We start from the raw sequence: 20,043 nt of genomic DNA on the forward strand, positions 1-20,043 counted from the left end.
CTCATCATAAAAATGTTAACACACAATCTATAGATATTTTCAGTTTTAGCATGACTGATAATACATTTACATTTTAGCCCTTCAACAGACACCCTCATTCATAGCAACTTGCAATCAGTCCATTTCAATTTGAAGGCTGGATAATGGTACAAATACATGGATCACAATCACTTCAACAGTGAGTAGCTAGTCATACAATCCAGTACCATACATAACCAGTGCACAAACACTAGTTGTAAAAAGGAGAGGAAAATGCTGGAGGCCCTGCACACACTAAGCGTATCCATTCAGCAGCACGTTGTTGATGGTGTGGCTCAGCGGTTGGGTTGCTCCACCATACCAAGGCTGTTTATGTTTAAGACATGAGAAGTCAGCTCTCCTGTAACCTCCTTATGGCAGATAGGGAATCAACCAGTCAAATCAATCTGATCTCTAAAGTCAACTGTTAATGCCTAATGATTACGTTCGACTGAAAACCAAACTCATTATTTCAGCTGCTCTATGTGAGCTTTAATTCGATTTGTTTCCTTTGAGTTTCCATAAGAGAGAAGTTAATAGTCAGGCTGCAAGTGTCACATAGGAGTCTCAGTCATTGACCAATCATGTCAGTTAGCTAAAGCTACTGTACACAGAGGGTGCATTCGTAAATTCATTATAGACTGTCAGAGCGTGCTCTGAGCGTTGGTAAATTCAGAGCCTTGTCAGATTGTCCATTCTGAAATTCAGAGCGTTTTGCTCTCGGAGCGTTCAGAGCGCACACTGGACGCTCTGGCCGAGGAGTAGGGTTGATATGAGCGGTTTTTGACTTTACAACGGCAATCAAGCACCCAAGCCAACTGGCAAAAGTTGGCTAGCTTGCTAGCTAGCTACAGTGCATTCGGAAAGTATTCACACCCCTTGACTCTTTCCACATTTTGTTACGTTACAGCCTTATTCTAAAATTGATTAAATACATGTTTTTCTCATCAATCTACACACAATACCCCATAATGACAAAGTGAAAACAGGTTTTTAGAAATTGTAGCAAAAACAGAAATACCTTATTTACATAAGTATTCAGACCCTTTGCTATGAGACGCGAAATTGAGCTCAGGTGCATCCTGTTTCCATTGATCATCCTTGAGATGTTTCTACAACTTGATTGGAGTCCACCTGTGGTAAATTCAATTGATTGGACATGATTTGGAAAGGCACACACCTGTCTATATAAGGTCCCACAGTTGACGACAGTGCATGTCAGAGCAAAAACCAAGCCATGAGGTCAAAGGAATTGTCCGTCGATCTCAGAGACAGGATTGTATCAAGGCACAGATCTGGCGAAGTGTACCAAAAAATGTCTGCAGCATTGAAGGTCCCCAAGAGCACAGCCTCCATCATTCTTAAATGGAAGAAGTTTGGAACCACCAAGACTCTTCCTAGAGCTGGTCGCCCGGGCCAAACTGAGAAATTGGGGGAGAAGGGCCTTAGTCAGGGGGGTGACAAGAACCCGATGGTCACTCTGACAGAGCTCCAGAGTTCCTCTATGGAGATGGGAGAACCTTCCAGAAGGACAACTGTCTCTGCAGCACTCCACCAATCAGGTCTTTATGGAAGAGTGGCCAGACGGAAGCCACTCCTCAGTAAAAGCCACATGACAGCCCGCTTGGAGTTTGTCAAAAGGCACCTAAAGGACTCAGACCAAGAGAAATAAGACTGAGTGCCAAGCGTCACGTCTGGAGGAAACCTGGCACCATCCCTACGGTGAAGCATGGTGGTGGCAGCATCATGCTGAAGGGATGTTTTTCAGCGGCAGGGACTGGGAGGCTAGTCAGGATCGAGCGAAAGATTAACGGAGCAAAGTACAGAGAGATCCTTGATGAAAACCTGCTCCAGAGCGCTCAGGACCTCAGACTGGGGCGAATATTCACCTTCCAACAGGACAACGACCCTAAGCACACAGCCAAGACAACGCAGGAGTTGCTTCGGGACAAGTCTCTGAATGTCCTTGATTGGCCCAGCCAGAGCCCGGACTTGAACCCGATCTAACATCTCTTGAGAGACCTGAAAATAGCTGTGCAGCGACGCTCCCCATCCAACCAGACAAAGCTTGAGAGGATCTGCAGAGAAAAATGGGAGAAACTCCCCAAATACAGGTGTGCCAACCTTGTAGCATCATACCCAAGAAGACTCGAGGCTGTAATCGCTGCCAAAGCTGCTTCAACAAAGTACTGAGTAAAGGGTCTGAATATTTATGTAAATGTGATATTTAATTTGTTGTTTGTTTTTAACAACCTGTTTTTGTTTTGTCTTGTATTGTGTATAGATTGATGAGGAAAAAATATATTTAATCAATTTTAGAATAAGGCTGTAACGTAACAAAATGTGGAAAAAGTCAAGGGAATACACTGTACTTCCAGACACAAATGAGAGAACACCTCACTCGGAACATTTTACCAGCAGTGCTGGTAGAGCTGCTAGAGTGTTTTATTGTTCTCAAGAGGGTTAATGACTGTAACTGTGTTAGTGGCAACAATTTAATTCCGTTTTTTTGACGATGTTTACTTACACCTGTCATAACAACCGAGTTTAGGGCGTCATTTCCTAATTTATTCTGCGCTCTGGCACTCTCAAACCAGAGTGCTCTGAAATCGGAGTAGGTTGCCAGGGTGAATTTACGAACGCACCCAGACTGATGATCCTTATTAATATCCAAGAGTGACACACCTCCTTCCTGTCACTATGGCAACTCATATTCATCAACATAACCTTGTCTCTCTCTCTCTCTCCCTCTCTCTCCTCTTTCATTCTGTGTAAACTTTCCTCCCTCCCTCTTCTTCTTGTTTAATCTATGTTGTACCAGGTGGTGGATTCATTAATTTGATCTCCTGGACTGATTTTCTCTTTAGCATCTTTATGGGTTTTACTCCTGCATTTCAATTAGGCCTCTCTTTTATACTGAAATATGAGAGGAGAAGACTGTTTAGATTACTTTATCTATGCATTTATCAGATCCTTTTGGGCACAAATGTAGTGTTGATTCATTTTGTATGGTACCGTAGCATCAATTCATTTAAACCTTGGCATGTAAGCCAACTTTCATCAAAACTTTATTTTGTCTGTTGTTCTCACCGGTAATGCTACTGTGCTTCTATTTCAGAGCAAAATCTATATCAGAATACAATGTCAAATTTGTTCTTGTGAGCTTTTTCTGTTATATTCACATCCAGTTAATATCATGCAGCATGATAGTACTTTAGTTAGTTTAATACAAATGGCATGCTGTACCCTGTCGGGACATGGGTATAATATTTTAGTTTTAAGGCTTTCAATAGAGAGATATTCCCACTCCCAGCGAACGGAGGTGACAGACTGAATATAAATCAGGATTACATTCTCAACTCACTAATCCCTTTCTTTAACAAATTTATGAATATGGTGTGTCAGTGGAGAAATGCTCATCAAGAGGTTTTGATAGGCTATGTCTTTTCATCATGGGAAATGTAAACTATCATAGCTACAAGAGCAGTATAAATTGAAAATGTTTGTTTTTCTCCTGTAATTCCCATTTAGTTATATATTCTACAATAAAATGTAGGGGTAGCTCATACGCAACCATTTAAAATGTAAACTATGTTACACTATGATTGAATCATGCATTCCACTAGAACTAGATAACTTTATGAGTGGTGTCATAACTAAGATACATAGTGGTCTGTTTATAGGTGGATGAGGGAACATTTGTTGTAAATGTAATAAGAAACTGCTACAGTCATTCTTTAAGGTATGGATTTCCTGTAAGGTGTGCTGGTTGTAGGTTTTGAGCTTTAAGAATTCTTGGATTTTCTGTTGTGTGTGCTTGTGTTTATGGATTTGTTTTCATGGGAATCGATGGTGGGTGTGGTGTTTTCCATGGTTATCAGACTGTAATCAGTCAACTGCAGGAAAACCATCACTTTTTGTTACGCATGACGTTGTAAAGGTTACTCTGTGCATTAATGCGATCATGCATTCAATAAAAAACAGGCATTTTTGGAGTCATGATGCATTACATTAGCGGAATGCTATAAAGGCATCCCAAAAAGCCATTAGACATCTCAACATATTTTTCAAGTGATGAGTCTGAACCTATGGTCCTCTTTCTTGTCCTTCTTTACATTTAACATTTACATTTTAGTTATTTATTTATCTTATCCAGAGCGACTTACAATTAGTGCATTCACCTTAAGGTAACTGGATGAGACAACCACATATCACTTTACTCTGCTCTCTTGCTTTTCCAAGCTGTTGACGTGAGCAGATGCAGCAGAGTTGTCCGTTTCAACCCTTTTTCATAATCTGCTAACAAAGAGGCCCTTAGAGCTAAAACCAGTATGACTCCATAATAAACTGTGTGCCATGTTTTAACTGTCTCCCTCAGAGGCATGTGGGCCGACACGCAGCGTGCATGTAGATGAGCCCCAGTCTAGAAGATTGCTTTTTTACAGCCTCTCAATCAAAGCCAGAGTGCAAACACTGCAGCAACAGATGGGGGCAGAGCTTACCTCTCGCATTACAATACTCTACCACAGCCATTGTTGCTGTAGGATGTGCCGAGACACAGAGGGGTTAAAGAAGAGGGGGAAGGAGGGAAATAAAAAGCATGGAGCAGGCCCTACAGAGGCGGCTGATTAATTAATGAGGGCATTACCTCACGGGTGAGGAGTGCACAGCAGCCAGATTGATATTCTTCAGAGACGTTTAGCCATTCACACTGAGCTCTCTCAGCAGCCGCTGCTGATCCGACAGGGCTGTGTGGTCCAAGTCCCCTGGGGACCACTCTGCATTAAAAACATTGACCTGTGACATCACTTCCTGCCAACGCAGCACTGCTGTCATGACTGTGATGTCCTTGGACCCCCTTGTTGTTGGTCCTGTTGACCAAGGTTTGTTCTCTTTTTCCCCCTTCAAATTGGTGTCTATGTTATTTTGGGGTGTGCTATTGTCAAGGCCTTTGGCAGTGAGGCGAGGCTGAAAATACGCCTCTGCCAACGGTGCTGGACACTCATTAACCTCCCCCTCTCCTCTCCATCAGCACGGCCCTGACGCATTACCCTCCAGAGTGTCACGAGCAATAAAGCCGTGCTACTTAAATTTTTTAATTTTGGCTTCTGTTGATGTGTGAACAGCTGCAGGACGGAATGGCATATCTATCATCTTCCCCCTCAGAATGGCGCAGGGTCAAATGCCATCAGTTACTATAACAGGAAACCCCTGATGCTTTTATTTATTTGGCCTTTTCTCAAATCTGCATATTCGTGTGCGTAGTAGAGAGATGAGAGAGCACCTGCTGGCTTGGGCTCTGTGAGATGTCCAGCCCTGTTATTTATAGCCAGGATCCTGGGTTCACTCTCAGATGTTGGTACTTCCCTTCTAGACTGTAATGCATTATTAATCTCAAAATGACTCATATTTCGCCTCATGGCTCTTAGCGGTGTGCCAGGATTGACCAATGGGTGTTTTGTAATTAATGCAGATCGAGTGAAAAGCAAAATAACATATTTACTTTCATGCTTTATATTTTTTGCGCGCTTGACTGAAACACTGCCAGTGGCTAAATCTAAAATACTAAACGTAACCCACACACCCGACACCAGGCGTAGAGATGGCAAGACCAGATTGGTTCTCTGCAATGCCCATCTGCCTCCTCACAATATCATTGGTTTTTGACCCAAAGGCTGCTAGGATTTGAAGTTCACGCTGTAGGATGAAGGTTTAAATGTGGACAGATCAGTGAGAGGGAAGGTAAAGACTCAAAATGCTGAACAGCTCCATTGGGTCACCTTCAGGTAAGCATAGGAACTCATTGAGTGTGGATATATAGACTGATGACCAAACCAGTCAGCATACATACCCCAGCCAGAGCAATGGAAACCATCCCCAGAAAAGTGCTTCTCTGTCAGGGAATGGATTCAGCGTGAGAGTGGTTAAAAATATCCCAGGACACCATTAGCTGATGCTTTTCAGCTTGTGTGTGTGCTAAGCTCTTTGATAATATACTTCAGCCTTCATTCCTGTCTAGATGTTCGTTGCAATGATGGCATGTTTGGTAATCACACCACCCGGTCTCTGCTCCAGTGCAAAAATAGACAGACAAATAAACATAATTAAATACATCATAAACATGTCTCAGCACAGGAACAGGATTCCAATCTGGGAGAAATTTGGGCCCTCTGAAGATTTCATTGGAATTTAATGAGCCGCGGAATATAAATGAAAATGTGAACATGTCTGATTAACCTCAGCATAAACTGTGTAATAGGTTGACAGATAGGCTAGAGATCATTTGCTCAGGTACCATTACAGTGGCTTCCACTGCATTCAGGAGTAGGAGGTGGCCACGTTTCACAAGCTAGTCAGAACGCTCTTTTGCAGGTTATTAGACTGCAATCAAAATAACATTTACATGTAATTTATGTATATTACCCTCTTTTCTGAAGAGCTGCGTCAGTTCCATATACTTAAATTGAAATGTATTCCACCAGCATCTCCTTTGCAAAATTTGCTAATTAATGCTAATATAATATTTTTTCCTAGATAGGCAAAACATTTTTGGGGAAAAGTCGTAGATCAAATGTGGTCATATAAAACATAAATGTAACATCAAATTGATTGAGTCACAACCTATGTCTTTCCCAGTAAATGTCCATTAGACCTAAATGTACAATCTGTAGTTTTATTGACATGGTAGGACTGAGGAAGAGGGTTTTAGCATGAGCTAAAATGATTTATAAGACTTACGTAAGTGGTCTTCTTATTGTTCTCACATTATAGTCTATTTCTAATCATGTTAGTACATTCTTGGAATTGTATATGAGTTACACAGTTTAGTCCACTCCTGTTCTCTATTCAGTTTTTAGCCCAAAGGAGGGTTTAGATGCAACTTTGCTTATTTAAGGACTTGACCCTAGAATATACCCCCAATTAGTAGGAGAATGAAACCGTTTAATTGCATTAACATAATGCCTTCTAACGATCATTACGTCAACCAGAATTGTCATGATAATAAAGTAATTACTATTTTGAGAGCACAATTAACCTCACACCTTTTGGATGCTATAATTACAACCCATACATATAGATGGGTAGTCTCTGTGACTTGGCCTGTGGAGAAGTTGGATGTAGAGACACCAGATAGGTTGTCAGAGAGCAGCCAGTCAGTATAAAGATGTTATGGTGTAGTGACATGGTAAGAATGCCCTTCAAGAGACAAATTGGTTTTTCTGTTTGCGTGAATATTTGTGTTGTTTTTCACACTTTCTCCATTATAAAAGCTTTTAGGAACAGAGGCAGTTGAAATGGAGAGAGTGAGGCGGTATGAGGGAGAGAGGGAGGAATGAGAAAAAGAGATTGGTTTTCATGCCTGGTAGTCAGCGGGCCTGTAAATCTCCCAGGAGCGGTCCGGAAGACAGCAGAAGGTTGATAGTCATCCATCACTTCTGACAAATCCAGCGCTCTGGAGTGGGCTTGACGGGGGACCCCGAGCAAAAATGCTGCAAGAGATAGAGCTGCTAGACTGAGCAAATGAACTCTGCAATGTTTAAAGCAGGAGGAACATCAGTTGGCTCTGAATTAGGTTTATTCATTTCTTGATATGACCATCTTCTTGGTCGTCCTCCTGCAGCAGGAGACTGGTCTCTACAGGCTGTCATTAGTTCTAGCTTGGCCGTATGAGGTGAGTGGACCTATAGGACTGGCAGTTCTTCTAAATCATACAGGAGGGAATCATAGAGGGGAAATGCTTCAGTAGGACAAAAAAATTGCCAGGTCTCCTCAAGAGACCAGAGATTGTACTTAATATTTAGAGCACAGGCATTTCTCTTGCTAAGGTGAATATATTAAAAGCATGGGCTGTCAGTATGCATCGCTCTGCTCTTTACTTGTGTAGATGTTGGAGAAGACACCTGTTTGATAGGGGAGGGTTGCGTGAGCACACAGATACTTTGTGGTGCACAGATATCAATATTCCTCATATTTGGTTGAGGGTTTATCCATCTGAAAATTCAGCAAGCGAGAAATGAAGACCAGGCTAATAAAGATAGCCGCATGCTCACAGCATGCGTCAAAGCTCGCTGTGTTTTATTGCCTGGAAGCTATTGAAACACTCTGCCGATTACATTGGAGGCAGTGGAGTCTTTTCATATCTGAAGCAGTGTGGCAAGCTGACCATGAAAAAACAAAACACACACACACATAATCAATTTAACGCATATAAAGTATGCATACATATTCGCACTGTATATAATCATCTACAATAGCCTACATATGGCAACTTAATTATATGCAGTATATATGCTTGGAAATGCACCCATAGTGCAGTAGTACCGAGTCTGTTATACACAGTATTTTAGCAGTTTTATATTATTATTGCCTAAGCTGTAGAAATGTCCTCAATAGGTTAATGGAATGTTTTTCGAACTCAGAGGGTATTATTGTCTCTCTGTGTCTGACCTTCTACATTGTCTGGAGGATATTGAGCTTGACTGTCAGACACTCAAAGGAAAGGCCTAATTAAACCTGTTTGAATCGTACATGGCCATGCAATGGATTTATAGATTGCCTTTCACGTAAAGACCCAAAGCGTAAACTTCCTGGTTCTCTGGTTAAATAATAGATACCAATACAAAAGGCTGTGAATGCCTATCCAAACAAAAGGTCTGACTGCTGCTTTAAATGACTGTCACAGTTTCCTGTAATCTGATAGCTCTGAAACAAGACTTTTGAATACATATTTTTTTTAGAGGGAGAAGGAAATTAAAAGCTGACATTTAAAGGCTGCCCAGCAGGTCTTCAGATCAATAGTTAGGTGTCTGAGACTTCACATGACTTTATTTTACAGAGGACATAAAAAAAGAATAATAAATTCCTATTTTTGTTTTGTCCATATGAGGCTCAGGTGGCGACAGGAAGACAACAGGAAATGCCACTGACAGTGTAATATTTTTAACCTGAGGTCAGCGTCCCCTCCACAGGCCTCCACCCTGAGCTGACATTGGCAGCTTGTGAGCGTCCTGTCAGGTCTTCCAAAGCAAAGAGCTCTCCTGCTCCTGCTAATCCCCCACAGGAGCCAACCCTGTCCCTCTGCATCTTGAACTCATGGTCATGCAGTTTTTTTTTTTTTTTACAACTGGTGTGATGAAGGGAGGTTAACCATAGGTCATGATTGTGTTGCATTAGACAGGGCCTTCACCTCTGGGGCCAATAGAGTAAAGCCTTGGTATTGCAGTGTTCTGACTGTGTGAATCCTCAAAGGCATACCCCGCAGCACTAAAAGTGGGAAATACAACCCTTTCCTTATCTTTAGGTTGAGGTCTAGCCCTATGTTTTATAGGGAAGAACTGTGGCTGGCGCCCCTGCTTTCCCCTCTGTATTCCTGTCTGCCGTGGCATCAGGGCTGTCAGTCACTTCACTGTGAATCTGTTGTTGGCCTGGTTGTGATGCTTTTCCAGTGATCGACTGATCAATGCCTGCTGGAGAGGAACAGGTAGGCTGCCATGAACAATAAGCCTGGGTGTCTGTGATGATTGGAACACTCTTTTCACGCCATTTCGCCCGGTGGGCGGTGCTGTACGTCACGGTGGGCGTAGATTTCAGCGCGCATACGGGTGCACACCATATACAGTCATTGGGGCACATGGTGTCGAGAACGAGCCGAGCCCTTGCTCAAGTCCGGATCGTAGAATCTACTCAACACACCGCTAAGCCATAGAGTACAGGTTGGCTAAGTTTAACTACAGTAATGGATGTTATTCTGTTTCATCAGGGAGCCACAAAGATTAAGTAAACGAATGTAATCGCTGAATTCACGTTATGTTTGCAGTTTCATGCAGCCACAGAACAGAAAGAAGCTAATCAAATTATTTTGTATTCGAGTTTCGCATTGTTTGAAGTAGAGCAATATCGTTCACGCAAAGTAATGAGACTGGGTGTGTAAGTATGCCTCCAGGATAATATGGTAAAGTTGGCCTCATGTATAGGCCCTCTAACAAATAAATAAGACCAAGGACGTACAAAATCCGTCAGATTAACCATTTTTAATTAAGCCAGCAACGCTGATACCAATTTCATTTTTTTTAAGAAAGAAAAAGAGTTTTCACATTGGGAGAGAGAGAGATATACTCACACACATAGAGCTTATGCAGTTAGGTCTACTACTGTACAACTCACACAAATGTCATGCATATCAATGTATTTATACATGGTCATTGATCACTGACCTGAAGTATTGGTTAGCATTTTTCACATCACAGTCACTGAAAAGGGAGGGGTAAAGGGTAGGCTAGGCTCAGTAGTTCTGATCTTGTTCATCTAAACGCAAATAATTCATCTCATTGATTGAGAGTATACAGGTATTATTGCATGTTGACTAACCAATCCCAGTGAAATGAGATTAAATCTAGTCATGATCAGTTTAATATTTTTTATTCAGGTAAGTTTAGTAGATTGGCTTGATAGCGGCATTGACGTTGTTGGTTGGCTAGCAAGCTAAACTTGACATTACACATCGTTCACTTTTGGGAAAACTGGTCCAGCCACTTGGTAACTGGCTATCATTAGTTCAAATAAAGCAATTATTTACTAATGTGAAAGTGCAATTGTAAACTATAACGTATAAACCCACCATAGTGATGTCGGTGAAGAAGTTATGAATGAGGTCCCAGGCGGAGGGTTATCGGTTGAACATGGACGCGCATCGGACAGTCCTTGCACTTTTAAACCCACGGCCACTGTGACGTATAGCACCGCCCACCGGGCGAAATGGTGTGAAAATAGTGTTTCCAGTGATGACTGAGGGGCTCTCTGCTGTGTACTGTGAGCCAGACAGACACCGATCCACTGGTTCTACAGTCCTGTATGTGTTCCACAGATGGCAACGGGTCACTTCCTGTTCACTCCCTAGACCACTTAACTCTACGTAGTACCCATGACCCTCTGCTGATTCTCAATTTAAAAAAAGTTTATACCATTCAACTCTGAAGTCTGAATCATGATTCATCATGCCTTCCTGCACTTTCCTGGATCTCTCAACTCGCACTTCTAGCTAGAATTTGTTCCACTGTTAGAAGGATTGTATTGTCTGTATAGGCTACCACCCCATTAAGAATAGTCTCTTTAATATTTCAGTGCTGGGTTCAGTTCAGGAGCTGGGCTCACTGTAGATTGATGTGTATCAAAAGACAGCATTTTGCTCCCAAACACTGTTTGACATAGAGCTATTTTAGAGTGGCACATGGACTGGGTTATCTGTGCATGGCCTGGGAGCTCTGAGTGCTGTGTCTCTGTAGAGGTCAATGGTTAGGTGAGGGCCACACTCTTCACATTTAGTAGGCTGATGCCTGTCAGGGGTGGCAGGTAGCCTAGTGGTTAAGAGTGTTGGGCCAGTAACCAAAAGGTCGCTTGATCGAATCCCCAAGCTTACTAGGTGAAAAATCTGTTCATGTGCCCTTGAGCAAGGCACTTAACCCTAATTGCTCTTGTAAGTCGCTCTGGATAAGAGTGTCTGCTAAATTGTTTTGGGAAGCTACTCTGAAAATATAGTTTACCAATCTACCAATTACTTCACACTGGAAGAAGTTAAGCTACACTAAAGCTATCTTTAAGAAAATATAGTTTACTACAAACTACTTTGTTATAAATTATCATATCTAAATCTGAAATGTCATAGATTTGCATGTCATTGCAATAACTCTGGGGTCAGATGTTAACAGAATATGTAACTAAGCCTATTAAACACAAAAACTATATATGTTTCAAGTGACAATTAGGCAGGTCTGATTCCGAAAAGTCATAGTCAATCGATCAATAATATAATAATACTTTTAGCAAAAATGTTTATTTTCAATTCACAAACTGTAGAAACAATGAGAATAGAACGTTTCAGAACTTTTGTAAAACATCACAGTACAGTTGAAAAATATATGGCAAATAGAAATCCAATATGGATGGTGTTAAGAGATAGATGGGAGGTGTTGAGTGGAGCTGAAGGATGGGACTAATAACAACAAGATAACTAGTGTAAGACATGCTGTGTCCATAATAAGTATATGTAATGTAATGTAATATGCCATTTAGCAGACGCTTTTATCCAAAGCAACTTACAGTCATGTGTGCATAAATTTTTGTGTATGGGTGGTCCCGGGGATCGAACCCACTACCTTGGCGTTACAAGCGCCGTGCTCTACCAGCTGAGCTACAGAGGACCATATATAGGTTATATATTGTGAGCTTTTGTGAAAGAGCACAGTTAGAAAGATATGGCATATAGAAGCATACCAGATGGACATCATGAAAATGATCGGAGGAAGTTCAGGAGTAAAAACAAACAAAATATAATTATTGACTGTGTCCATAAAATGTATATAGTATGTATAAGCATGAAGTAGAGGCCTAAGCATTGTTGTTCACTAGTTTACTCCAATTAAGGAAGGGATGGTGGGGTTGGAAAGTAATAAAGGGAAATATATATATTTTTAAAGGATATGTATGTATATACAGTGGGGAGAACAAGTATTTGATACACTGCCGATTTTGTAGGTTTTCCTACTTACAAAGCATGTAGAGGTCTGTAATTTTTATCATAGGTACACTTCAACTGTGAGAGATGGAATCCAGAAAATCACATTGTATGATTTTTAAGTAATTAATTTGCATTTTATTGCATGACATAAGTATTTGATACATCAGAAAAGCAGAACTTAATATTTGGTACAGAAACCTTTGTTTGCAATTACAGAGATCATATGTTTCCTGTAGTTCTTGACCAGGTTTGCACACACTGCAGCAGGGATTTTGGCCCACTCCTTCTCCAGATCCTTCAGGTTTCGGGGCTGTTGCTGGGCAATACGGACTTTCAGCTCCCTCCAAAGATTTTCTATTGGGTTCAGGTCTGGAGACTGGCTAGGCCACTCCAGGACCTTGAGATGCTTCTTACGGAGCCACTCCTTAGTTGCCCTGGTTGTTGGCCAAGATCTCGCGATACATGGCCCCATCCATCCTCCCCTCTATACGGTGCAGTCGTCCTGTCCCTTTGCAGAAAAGCATCCCCAAAGAATGATGTTTCCACCTCCATTCTTCACGGTTGGGATGGTGTTCTTGGGGTTGTACTCATCCTTCTTCTTCCTCCAAACACGGCGAGTGGAGTTTAGACCAAAAAGCTCTATTTTTGTCTCATCAGTCCACATGACCTTCTCCCATTCCTCGTCTGGATCATCCAGATGGTCATTGGCAAACTTCAGACAGGCCTGGACATGCGCTGGCTTGAGCAGGGGGACCTTGCGTGCGCTGCAGGATTTTATTCCATGACGGCGTAGTGTGTTACTAATGGTTTTCTTTGAGACTGTGGTCCCAGCTCTCTTCAGGTCATTGACCAGGTCCTGCCGTGTAGTTCTGGGCTGATCCCTCACCTTCCTCATGATCATTGATGCCCCACGAGGTGAGATCTTGCATGGAGCCCCAGACCGAGGGTGATTGACCGTTATCTTGAACTTCTTCCATTTTCTAATAATTGCGCCAACAGTTGTTGCCTTCTCACCAAGCTGCTTGCCTATTGTCCTGTAGCCCATCCCAGCTTTGTGCAGGTCTACAATTTTATCCCTGATGTTCTTACACAGCTCTCTGGTCTTGGCCATTGTGGAGAGGTTGGAGTCTGTTTGATTGAGTGTGTGGACAGGTGTCTTTTATACAGGTAACGAGTTCAAACAGGTGCAGTTAATACAGGTAATGAGTGGAGAACAGGAGGGCTTCTTAAAGAAAAACTAACAGGTCTGTGAGAGCCGGAATTCTTACTGGTTGGTAGGTGATCAAATACTTATGTCATGCAATGAAATGCAAATTAATTACTTAAAAATCATACAATGTGATTTTCTGGATTTTTGTTTTAGATTCCGTCTCTCACAGTTGAAGTGTACCTATGATAAAAATTACAGACCTCTACATGCTTTGTAAGTAGGAAAACCTGCAAAATCAGCAGTGTATCAAATACTTGTTCTCCCCACTGTATATATGTATGTATATGCGTATATCTATGTATGTGTGTCTATGTGTATATATATATATATATATACAGTGAGGGAAAAAAGTATTTGATCCCCTGCTGATTTTGTATGTTTGCCCACTGACAAAGAAATGATCAGTCTATAATTTTAATAGTAGGTTTATTTGAACAGTGAGAGACAGAATATCAACAACAAAATCCAGAAAAACGCATGTCAAAAATTTTATTAATTGATTTGCATTTTAATGAGGGAAATAAGTATTTGTCCCCTCTGCAAAACATGAATTAGTACTTGGTGGCAAAACCCTTGTTGGCAATCACAGAGGTCAGACGTTTCTTGTAGTTGGCCACCAGGTTTGCACACATCTCAGGAGGGATTTGTCCCACTCCTCTTTGCAGATCTTCTCCAAGTCATTAAGGTTTCGAGGCTGACGTTTGGCAACTCGAACCTTCAGCTCCCTCCACATATTTTCTATGGGATTAAGGTCTGGAGACTGGCTAGGCCACTCCAGGACCTTAATGTGCTTCTTCTAGAGCCACTCCTTTGTTGCCTTGGCCGTGTGTTTTGGGTCATTATCATGCTGGAATACCCATCCACGACCCATTTTCAATGCCCTGGCTGAGGGAAGGAGGTTCTCACCCAAGATTTGACGGTACATGGCCCGTCCATCGTCCCTTTGATGCAGTGAAGTTGTCCTGTCCCCTTAGCAGAAAAACACCCCCAAAGCATAATGTTTCCATCTCCATGTTTGACGGTGGGGATGGTGTTCTTGGGGTCATAGGCAGCATTCCTCCTCCTCCAAACACGGCGAGTTGAGTTGATGCCAAAGACCTCGATTTTGGTCTCATCTGACCACAACACTTTCACCCAGTTCTCCTCTGAATCATTCAGATGTTCATTGGCAAACTTCAGACGGGCCTGTATATGTGCTTTCTTGAGCAGGGGGACCTTGTGGGCGCTGCAGGATTTCAGTCCTTCACGGCGTAGTGTGTTACCAATTGTTTTCTTGGTGACTATGGTCCCAGCTGCCTTGAGATCATTGACAAGATCCTCCCGTGTAGTTCTGGGCTGATTCCTCACCGTTCTCATGATCATTGCAACTCCACGAGGTGAGATCTTGCATGGAGCCCCAGGCCGAGGGAGATTGACAGTTCTTTTGTGTTTCTTCCATTTGTGAATAATCGCACCAACTGTTGTCACCTTCTCACCAAGCTGCTTGGTGATGGTCTTGTAGCCCATTCCAGCCTTGTGTAGGTCTACAATCTTGTCCCTGACATCCTTGGAGAGCTCTTTGGTCTTGGCCATGGTGGAGAGTTTGGAATCTGATTGATTGATTGCTTCTGTGGACAGGTATCTTTTATACAGGTAACAAGCTTAGATTAGGAGCACTCCCTTTAAGAGTGGGCTCCTAATCTCAGCTCGTTACCTGTATAAAAGATACCTGGGAGCCAGAAATCTTTCTGATTGAGAGGGGGTCAAATACTTATTTACCTAATTAAAATGCAAATCAATTTATAACATTTTTGACATGCATTTTTCTGGATTTTGTTGTTGTTATTCTGTCTCTCACTGTTCAAATAAACCTACCATTAAAATGATAGACTGTTCATTTCTTTGTCAGTGGGCAAACGTACAAAATCAGCAGGGGATCAAATACTTTTTTCCCTCACTGTATATATGCGAGAAGAAAAAGAAAAAGAAAACATTGGAAGTGATGCAGACAATTACATTGATGGAAGTTACAATATATCTGCAATATTAAAGCTGATCTACCCCCTAAAATAAAAAAGGGAAATAATGGTAATTCTTGCCTACTTCACCGATATTGTCTTTTCATTAAGCAACAAAAGTAGTGTGTAGTTCCAGTAGTTAACTACACCACTACATGGCAAAAAAAGTAATTAACTACTGAAAACACTACCTAGATTTGAATTTCGTTCAACTACCACCAAGCTTCTGCAATATGCAGTTGAACTACATGTAGTTCACTACTCCCCAACACTGCTTCCTGTCTCTGCTGCTTACAGTCAACACATTGGAGCTACAGTACCAGTCAAAAGTTTGGACAATCCTACTCATTCAAGGGTTTTTCTAAATGTTTTACTATTTTCTACATTGTAGAATAATAGTGAAGACATCATAACTATGAAATAACACATATGGAGTCATGTAGTCACCAAAAAAGTGTTAAACATATAGAATATATTTTGATTTGTTTAACACTTTTTGGTGACTACATGATTCCATATGTGTTATTTCATAGTTTTGATGTCTTCACAATTATTCTACAATGTAGAAAATAGTAAAAAATGAAGAAAAACCCTTGAATGAGTAGGCGTGTCTAAACTTTTGACTGGTACTGTAGATCAAAACATTCAGAAATGTATGAGATAGTACTCAAAGAAGAATTTCTTGTTTTCTATTCATTTTACCTTATTTCACCAGAGGTTTCGCCAAAGGCAGAAATTCAACTAATGGTTACGTAGTGGTTACATGGTGCTTGTATCATGGTGTGTGCTGCAGGGTGACAGAGAGACACCTGTTTGGGCTCCGCTCTGGCAGTGACAGGGACATAGGGGGGTTTGACATGCTTCATCGAGATGACAGCTTAGACAGCCTGGATGTTAATCTGTTCAAACTGTTCTATGTGTAATTACATTTCCAGGACAGCGCTCGCCGCGCACGCACCTAGGGAGACGGGCTCCCAAATTGGTCCTGGGTGTAGGCAGAGTGGAGGGTCTACAGCACCCAACCGCCAGGCAGTCTTCCTGTGTGTGATGAGGGGGCTCCAGGTGGTGTGGGCCACACAAACCACTTAATGACCCCAAGATAAAAATACTCCAATTTGCCTCCTCTCTCGTCCTTACCTCAATCTCCCATTTACCTCGATGATGATGCTGTAGGACTCTGCAGACTGGCAAGGATTGCTGGAGAGCCACTGCTCATGGTAGCTAACACAGCTAGCACAGCTAACACAGCTAACACAGCTAGCACAGCTAACACAGCTAACACAGCTAGCACAGCTAACACAGATAGCACAGCTAGCACAGCTAACACAGCTAGCACAGCTAACACAGCTAGCACAGTTAACACATCCAGAAGTGAGCCGCAGAGCAGCAGTACCAGCAGTTTTGGATGTGGAAAGGTGAATGTGTGCATAAGCACAGAGAGGCAATCAGGGCTAGTGATGATGTGCCATTATAAAGGACAGGGACACATATGATCTATGATGCAGTGTAGGGTACATGTGAGAGGCTCGGTGTCAGGGAAGTGGATGATGAATGATGACCCTCCAGTGTAGATCTGTCACACTCATGCCACTTCTGTTCCCAGTTAATGCCAGTGAAGGGTGAAGGTTTAAAGGCTTAAGAAATTAAACCGCCCAATGATGTGATCAATCTGATAGCCAAACATTACAGCAGCATCAGTACTGTACTGTAGGCCTATATACTGTGGTTTGGGCTACCATGTATTTTGAACAGTTGTTCAGTTTCTCCATCTACATGTTGTAAATAAATTCCCTCACAGGTATGCTGGCTGGAGGATGAACTTTCAGGCATGCGTGCTGTTGCAATGAGGTTGGACTGTAAAACAGTGAATCTGCCTAGATACAACACCATTGTGCATCATGCAATGAAATCAACAACTTTTTATTTGTATTTATTTTATTTCACCTTTATTTAACCAGGTAAGCCAGTTGAGAACAAGTTCTCATTTACAACTGCGACCTGGCCAAGATAAAGCAAAGCAGTGCGATAAAAACAACAACACAGAGTTACATATGGGGTAAAAAAACATAATGTCAAAAAATACAACAGAAAATATATATACAGTGTGTGCAAATGTAGCAAGTTATGGAGGTAAGGCAATAAATAGGCTATAGTGCAAAATAATTACAATTAGTATTAACACTGGAATGCTAGATGTGCAAGAGATTATGTGCAAGTGGAGATACTGGGGTGCAAAAGAGCAAAATAAATAACAATATAGGGATGAGGTAGTTGGGTGGGCTAATTTCAGATGGTTCTGTGTACAGGTGCAGTGATCGGTAAGGTGCTCTGACAACTGATGCTTAAAAGTTAGTGAGGGAGATAAGAGTCTCCAGCTTCAGAGATTTTTGCAATTCGTTCCAGTCATTGGCAGCAGAGAACTGGAAGGAATGGCGGCCAAAGGAGGTGTTGGCTTTGGGGATGACCAGTGAGATATACCTGCTGGAGCGCAGACTACGGGTGGGTGCTGCTATGGTGACCAATGAGCTAAGATAAGGCGGGGATTTGCCTAGCAGTGATTTATAGATGGCCTGGAGCCAGTGGGTTTGACGACGAACATGTAGTGAGGACCAGCCAACAAGAGCGTACAGGTCACAGTGGTGGATAGTGTATGGGGCTTTGGAGACAAAACGGATGGCACTGTGATAGACTACATCCAATTTGCTGAGTAGAGTGTTGGAGGCTATTTTGTAAATGACATCGCCGAAGTCAAGGATCGGTAGGATAGTCAGTTTTACGAGGGCATGTTTGGCAGCATGAGTGAAGGAGGCTTTGTTGTGAAATAGGAAGCCGATTCTAGATTTAACTTTGGATTGGAGATTCTTAATGTGAGTCTGGAAGGATAGTTTACAGTCTAACCAGACACCTAGGTATTTGTAGTTGTCCACATACTCTAGGTCAGACCCGTCGAGAGTAGTGATTCTAGTCGGGTGGGCGGGTGCCAGCAGCGTTCGATTGAAGAGCATGCATTTAGTTTTACTAGTGTTTAAGAGCAGTTGGAGGCTACTGAAGGAGTGTTGTATGGCATTGACAACGGTCTCTATGTTTAAGGGTCTCAGTGAAATATGAATTCTAAGAACACACTGTCTTCTCTTCCTTGTGAGAGTCTTCATGTGATCCAGTGTTGAGCTTGAAGAGGAGGGAAGGAACCTCCTTTAATCACCTTGTCTTAACAGAAGCACAGAGACTGTTGCAGCCTGCCTACTTTGGTGGAGTACAGTGCTCCCCCTCGGAGTTCAGACGCTTAACAAATAGATTACATGCATGAGACACAGCCACTGAATAAGACAATCTGAATTGGAGAAAAAGAAGAAAGATGACCAATGTAAGGCAGAGAATGAGGATGTATTTGCCTGAGGAAAAGCTGAAAGTAGGCTGGCAACAGATGTGCAGGGCAGTAAAGTGTAATTGAAATGCCAGCAGCGATGGTCTTATCTCCACGGTACAGGAGCCTGCTGCCAGTCTGAACATCAGTTAAATGTCATTTTACCTAAGTCTGAATCAGCCTGCCACAATCCCTGCTCCTGTGATGGCAAGGAGGGAGGGGGAGGAGGAGGGGGGGGGTTGTAATAGGATTTCAGTAGCACACAGTTCACTTCCACCACCTGGACTTAGTTGGTAATTTGATATGGTCCATCAATAGGATTCATTTACTGCACGGTGATATTATTATCATCATTATTTATATATTTATTCATCTCTCCCCCTCCATATTTCTTCCCCTGATTCTAATCAGGATCCTGGCGGAGGAGGGGGGTCCCAGTGCATTTCCTGGGAGAGTAGGAAATATCCCTCACTCAGCTGTGAATCAGGGTTTTAAAGCTGGCCCCATGGTAGCATGTCCGTTTCAGCATGATCATTTGCTAGGCCACCATTTCACCACGCTATATGTTGACAGATGTCCAGTCTTTTCATCTCTACTTTATAGTGTGTTGTACTATCATGCGTTGAAGCTCACTTTCTTATCTCTACTCTGACATAATAATCAGTCATTATATACGATTGATCAGTGGGGTGTTGGCATCATGAACTTTCCTCAGTTTCCCTCTCAGTGCTCCATTTCTGATATTTCTACCTTTTCATATCATCCCCTTTTTCTTGTTCTCTAATGGAATGTTCACGTTTGTCTTTCAGAGGGTGATTTTCAACATTGTCAACTTTAGCAAGACCAAGAGCCTGTATAGAGATGGCATGTCTCCAGTGGTGAAGTCCACCAGCCGGCCTAAATGGTACGTTCACAGTTTTCAAAATAAAATTTAAGAAAT

At 42.1% G+C, this 20,043-nt stretch overlaps 1 protein-coding gene across 3 annotated transcripts in view; it reads left to right on the forward strand.

Moving 5' to 3' along the window:
- Nucleotides 1-20,043, forward strand: part of agbl4 (AGBL carboxypeptidase 4) — a 369,255-nt gene that overhangs the window by 123,862 nt on the left and 225,350 nt on the right. For all 3 annotated transcript variants that reach the window (XM_041839343.2, XM_041839344.2, XM_041839345.2), the window contains exon 4: nucleotides 19,913-20,007. In XM_041839343.2, coding sequence (XP_041695277.2) covers nucleotides 19,913-20,007 — 95 coding nt within the window. The remainder of the gene's footprint in view (nucleotides 1-19,912; nucleotides 20,008-20,043) is intronic.

The sequence above is a fragment of the Coregonus clupeaformis genome, chromosome 20 (assembly GCF_020615455.1).
Source record: "Coregonus clupeaformis isolate EN_2021a chromosome 20, ASM2061545v1, whole genome shotgun sequence".
Classification (NCBI taxonomy): Eukaryota; Metazoa; Chordata; class Actinopteri; order Salmoniformes; family Salmonidae; genus Coregonus; species Coregonus clupeaformis.